Source organism: Nanorana parkeri, unplaced genomic scaffold (genome assembly GCF_000935625.1).
Source record: "Nanorana parkeri isolate BGI_ZX_2015 unplaced genomic scaffold, ASM93562v1 scaffold1455, whole genome shotgun sequence".
NCBI classification, from domain to species: Eukaryota; Metazoa; Chordata; class Amphibia; order Anura; family Dicroglossidae; genus Nanorana; species Nanorana parkeri.
Genome location: NW_017307723.1, coordinates 66,034 through 71,726, shown reverse-complemented (window position 1 = coordinate 71,726; position 5,693 = coordinate 66,034). Strand labels below are relative to the sequence as shown.

The 5,693-nt window shown below is 44.2% G+C and overlaps 1 protein-coding gene across 1 annotated transcript in view; it reads right to left on the bottom strand.

The window, feature by feature from the left end:
- TECTB (tectorin beta) overlaps positions 1 to 5,693 on the bottom strand; it is a 12,146-nt gene continuing 6,453 nt past the window's right edge. The window contains exons 3-9 of the mRNA XM_018570106.1: positions 4,563 to 4,705; positions 4,388 to 4,460; positions 2,984 to 3,087; positions 1,255 to 1,338; positions 946 to 1,108; positions 316 to 385; positions 1 to 59 (exon numbers count right to left, since the gene is read on the bottom strand). Coding sequence (XP_018425608.1) covers positions 1 to 59; positions 316 to 385; positions 946 to 1,108; positions 1,255 to 1,338; positions 2,984 to 3,087; positions 4,388 to 4,460; positions 4,563 to 4,705 — 696 coding nt within the window. The remainder of the gene's footprint in view (positions 60 to 315; positions 386 to 945; positions 1,109 to 1,254; positions 1,339 to 2,983; positions 3,088 to 4,387; positions 4,461 to 4,562; positions 4,706 to 5,693) is intronic.

Below are 5,693 nucleotides of genomic sequence, written 5' to 3'. Positions count from 1 at the left end.
TCATGGAATAAACACGGCTACATTACCTGCAAAGACGGGGGAAAATAAGGACGCAGCACCTAAAGACAAGGAAACACAGACATATTTGGATTAATAAGCGGGACCGGGCTTTGTATATAATGTTTATTTTTTACATCAATGATAACAATTTATAAACAAATACAGTTATACAAACACATTGTACTTGTAAAGTGATAAATACAATGTTTCAAAATATACAATACCATGACTGTTGTAGCTGCTTCATTGTACATATAACTCTAAACATGTGGTAGCACTCATGATACTTGGACATACTGGAGATGAAATACTTACTCCGTAGAACAAATTCGGCCACCAGGACCCCTCCCGTCTGCTCCTTCTGCTGCCTCCGCTTGCTGCAGGTCTGATAGTGATATAATGGAGATAGTCACAGTCTATAAGGGTTAGTTGGGGTCATCAGCAGTTTCTCAGCAGTTTTTATTGCATTGACTACAGAAGGATATAGTTTGTAGCCACGTTCGTTATTAGCATGCTGTTTATGCAGATGTAGGTGCAGCAACCATTCTCATAAATGGTACTGTGATTACTCGTTCTGCCACTAGGTGGTAGTGTTATGTGTACTGCTTGTATAATGGAATGTTCCTCCTGGTGGACATACATGGTTATGATGTAATTTCCTGTCTCGGTGTTCCCGTTGTTTCTAATAAAACAAGAAGGGCCCAGCCAAGTGTCCAGCCCAATCTTGAGTGGTAAGAGTCATATCTGCAGCAGCTTTCCAACATTTATATATAAGGTTTGAATAAAAATTGACATGTAACGCCAGGACTGCCACCGATTTAAGGTGGAAGATATATTGTTGGCCAAAATCAGTGACACCCAATAACTGATAGGTAGTGATATGCATTTGGCCGGGGCCTCATTGAACACAACCTACAAGTGTCAAATATACAAAATAAAACTTACCACCGGACAGGAGAACTTTTCGCTGTCGCACAGGAAGGTCTCGCAGTGAAGCCAGACCTTGGACAGTTTGGGGATGTTCTGAAAGCGGAAGGCGTTAAACTGGAAGGTGGCCCGGCTGTTCTTCCCGTTTTCATGCACCAGAACTGTTTCATCCGAGGCGCACCTGGCACCAGAGAAAGACATTAATACAAAAAGGGTAAAATGCGCCCAGATTGGAGGAACCGCCCACTGCGACTTAATGCATGGCGGGCTGCGATGCGCAATGCCCATGCAAGCCCTGTTTCGCCGGTTTACATTGAAGATGCTTACCCTTTACTGATGAGCTGCCACTGAACGTGGTAGGCGTAATCAGGAGACGGAGTGGCCCAGCAATAGTTTAGAACCACCTTGAACCTGCAAAATCCACAGAGAACAGGGGCGTCACTACAAATCATGCGGCTCCATAGCAAAATTTTGATGGGGCCCTCCTCTAACTCAACTGGCAGTGCCAACTAGGAATGTGCTTAGACCTGAATTTGGCATGATCGGCATTTGCCAGAGTGCCAAACAAAGTTGGCAGTTCACTGTGGCAGAACATCATCCATCAGGTAGTGGTACATATAGCAGCAGTATTACTACCGCTATATATATGTGAGAGCTTCCCGCTAAGGGGCCACTGTTTGCTAGGTAGCTGGCAGCCACTGGCGTCCTAGCAATCGGTGGTGCACCCTGGCCCCATTCTGCTGCCAGCCAGGGTGGAAATGGGGCGGGATGGGCGTGACACCATTTTTTCTGATTCATTGAAGCTGGTGACCCCATGGTCATATTTGGTCAATGACGTCATCAGCGTCCCCGGTCCCATTCAGTTGTTAAATATACACAATGGGGGCGGGAATGCTGGTGACATCATTGACCATGTATGGTCAGGTTTTCCCTTTTTTGTCTTGCTGAAGTCATCACGTACAATGCACATGACATGGACGCTGGTCCTGCATTGTATGTTATGATGTAGGAGTGCCTGCCCTCATTCCGCCACTGGAGAGAAGAGGACCAGACCATGTATTATCTCAACCCCTAGATAAGATAAGCAATAGATCTTTTATCAGATGGGGGGGGGTCATATTTAATGATTTTGTTACTGCCTAAAGTTCAGCTTTGAGACTAACATAATAATATTAATATATATTTTTTTTAGATAAACATTTTTAGCCTGCCTTTGACATGTCACACAGGGATGGCGATGGGTGGCTACACATTTCGAGGTATGCCCTCTTTATCAAGCTCTTACTCCCTTCACAGCTCCCATCGCTCCCGCAGCATCTCAATCATCCTTGACATTCTGTCCTGTCACGCAGTGAGGTTATAGGACACGAAGTAACCCTTAGCCGTTTGCGGCACTTCTCCCTCCTCCAACCGCCGCGGCTCAGCCTGGCCAGCTGAGTTCGTGTGCATGTGGAATACTCGACCTGGGGTTGGGACCTGCAGCCTACCACCCCCCACACTTGGTCCTCCCAACCAGGATACAAGACACCAGATGCCACTACATAGGTGACCTTAGGATGGTGCCGCTGCCACTTTGACTGTGAGTCACCCTGTTTTTCCTTATATAGATTGTTTCATTTATAAGTACCCAGATAGCAAGGATAACTTGCTACAAACTTGTGGCGGGGTGAAATTGCAATTTTGTTAACTTGCTGCACATATTCCTGGCAGGTTGTAGACTTGCAGAACACTCGCAGCGCAACTTCTAGGCGACACTTTTTGAATTTGTAGCAAATTTGCTCGGCAAGTCTACAGCAAGAGTCCTGCAGGTCTTAGCAAGACCTCTGCAAGCTCGCTGGTCTGGAGACTTGCAATGCAGACTTGCTGTAATTGTGCAACAAAATTGTGAAGCTCGGCAAGTCTAGCCATAGTTTAGCGAGTCATTATCAAACTTGCAGCACAATTTCTTGCTATCTTGGTAGCTTGCACCCCCTAATAAGGTAGTAGCGCTCCTTAGCCTTGTGTATTCTATACACATTCCCCATTCCCAAGAAGAAAGGACAATGGTTAGCCTTACCTATTGCTGATTCCTTTGGCTTCCACTCCGGCATAGACATCGGAACCAATGTCTGATGTCTCCACCACAAACGGAGCTTCTTTTTGGGTAGAAAACTTGGCATTCTTTCCAGGGGAAAAAAAAGGAGCAACCAAAACACATGAAATACATTTTAATAAGACATCTCAGCTACAAGATATAGTACAAATACAAGTCCTTTGTATAGGCCACTGAACTGCTATCCGTGTGGTTCAGATCTATACCCAGCATACAGGATAACCACATACAGACTGCAAGTGGATACTGATAATAATAAGATCACATTTATACTACACTTGATAACAGTCTGGCCCTACGCATTTGTCCCTGTTGACCATTATAACTGATATATATAGTAATTTTTATATTTTTTTGGGTTGTCACCAGAAATGTACCAGATTTCACATCTTCCAATGAGTTCTGGTGACCTCCAGGGATTTCCCTGTCTTTGGAGTAATTTATTCTCATTTTCTGTTGTGGCTATCAGACAGGAAATGAAGGGAAATATCCCCAATGTTCAGGCGAAGGTGCATTTTGCCCCCCCCCCCCCCCCACACTTTCTCTCCTGGTGACAATGGTCAGTATGAATAACATCAAGACATCTCCCCAATGGGGACTTAGAAAGCTTTAAAAACCCAGCAGAGATTCTTACCCTCCCCCCATCCCCATTTTATCTTACATCTACAAAAACTACATTCTTGGCTGGTTTTATTGCAATAGTAAAGCCAATATGACAACTACCATGAACCGATGTAGGACTTCTTGGAGGGCTTTCAGCTCTGTAGGCTGAAGCATAGCTGCTAGTTTCCATAATGATCCCACAATGCATAGTGGTTGGGCCACTTTAGGTAGTTTTGTCTATTGCTCATTTGCATTTTAAAAAATGTCTAGATATTTTTGAAATAAGGAATTTTCCCTCTACCGGATCTTCAACCCCAACATTTTCAGCCATGTCAACGGCTATTATGCTATGACAAATCCTACTGTACAATGGGAAGACGATCCCAACTAATAATGACTGGCAGTGGGGCTACATGAGCAGATAAAGGAATCTGAGCTCACAGCCTTTGGCTTTGATATGGTGAAGTATTGCAAAGAATTTTGGGTAGCTGCCTCATTTTTTGCAGCATACAAACAGAAGCAATAAGAAAACAATAAGGAACAACCACCTTGACACCTGCAGAAGATGTTGATGCCAATTGGTGGACTATCCATAAACCTGGATCTGAATTTCTTTTGAACCATGTCAATAGACCCAAAAGTCACTCAAGTTGACCCTTCTGATTGGCCATAGAGCCAATTGGATGGACCTTGCCCGATTTGCCCTCAAGTGAGGTCAAAATGCACAATGAAAATCAGAAGCAGAGGAAGCTCTGAAAGACTCACAGCGTAGAAATTGAGAGACAGTTGGGTTTCAAAGGATCCTGAGCTCCCGTTCTTCACGTGAACTGTGGCTACTCTAGAAGTAGGAAAAAAATATGTAAGACTAAAACATACATGAGTGAGATGCGTCTGGCTAAGTCTGATTGGAAATGCGTTGCACTCTGGGAGTAAGACTTACCTCTGGTCGAAAGCCGCGTGGCTGACCAAATAGTTGGACTGGTAGGTGCAGGTGAAGGAGTAGTTCACTGGCTGGTTTTTCACGATCAGGGTGCTGTCATTGGACACTATTGAGTTGTAGAAGTGATAGATCGGGTTCTTGAACTGGGAAACAACCAACCAAATTTAAGTGATTGTTTTACCACTTTACCTATTGTTGCCGCCTTCTACACATACAATGATTATACAGTGTTGGGTCTCAATGTCTGAGTAGTAGGGATGCACCGATATATATCGGCCGCCAAAACATATCGGCCGAAAATGGCACTTTTGGCTGAATGCCGAAAGTGCCATTTTTGTGCCGATATCGCGGAGCATCCCTGGTTTCTCTCCTCCCCGCTGGGTGCTGCTCTGTGTCTCAGCGGGGAGGAGAGAAAGTGTGACAGCCGGCTGAGCGCTGCGGGAGGAGAGCGCTGTGAACGGCCGGCGTTTCCCCTCCCACACCGCTCAGCCTCCTGTCACAGTCAAGCAGAGTGTTGTGGGGGCGGAGACATCGCTGTCCCAGGAGGCTGAACTCTCCTCCCGCACCGCTCGCTCAGCCTCCTCTGACAGCGTGTCAGAGAGGAGAGCGGGTACAAGCAGTCAGTGATCAGTGATCGCTGAGTGTTTGTAGATAATTGAGGACAGGGTATGGTTACTATATCCCCAATTATGAATGAATGGGAAGTGATCTACATCACATCTACATCACTTCCTGTTCATTCATAATTGTGGTTATAGTAACCATACTCTGTCCTCATGTTATGAATGATCAGGAACACTCAGTATAGAGGATTCCTGTTCATTGATAACTGGGGATACAGAAAAAGAGATTGAGGGCTCCCTGTGTCTCTGAGGACTCTCTGTGTCTCTGAGGACTTTGTGTCCTCAATCTCTTTTTCTATTTTAAAAGTGAAATATCAGGGGTCTGTTTAGACTCCTAATATTTCCCCGAAGCCCCTAAAAGTAAAGTAAAAAATAAAAATATATTTAAGAAAAAATTAATTAATAAATACAAATAAATATTTAAAAAAATTAAAAAAGTGTATAAAAATAAATAAAAATAAAATATTTAAAACATTTAAATAAAAAGCATTTTCGGTTTCGTTTCGGT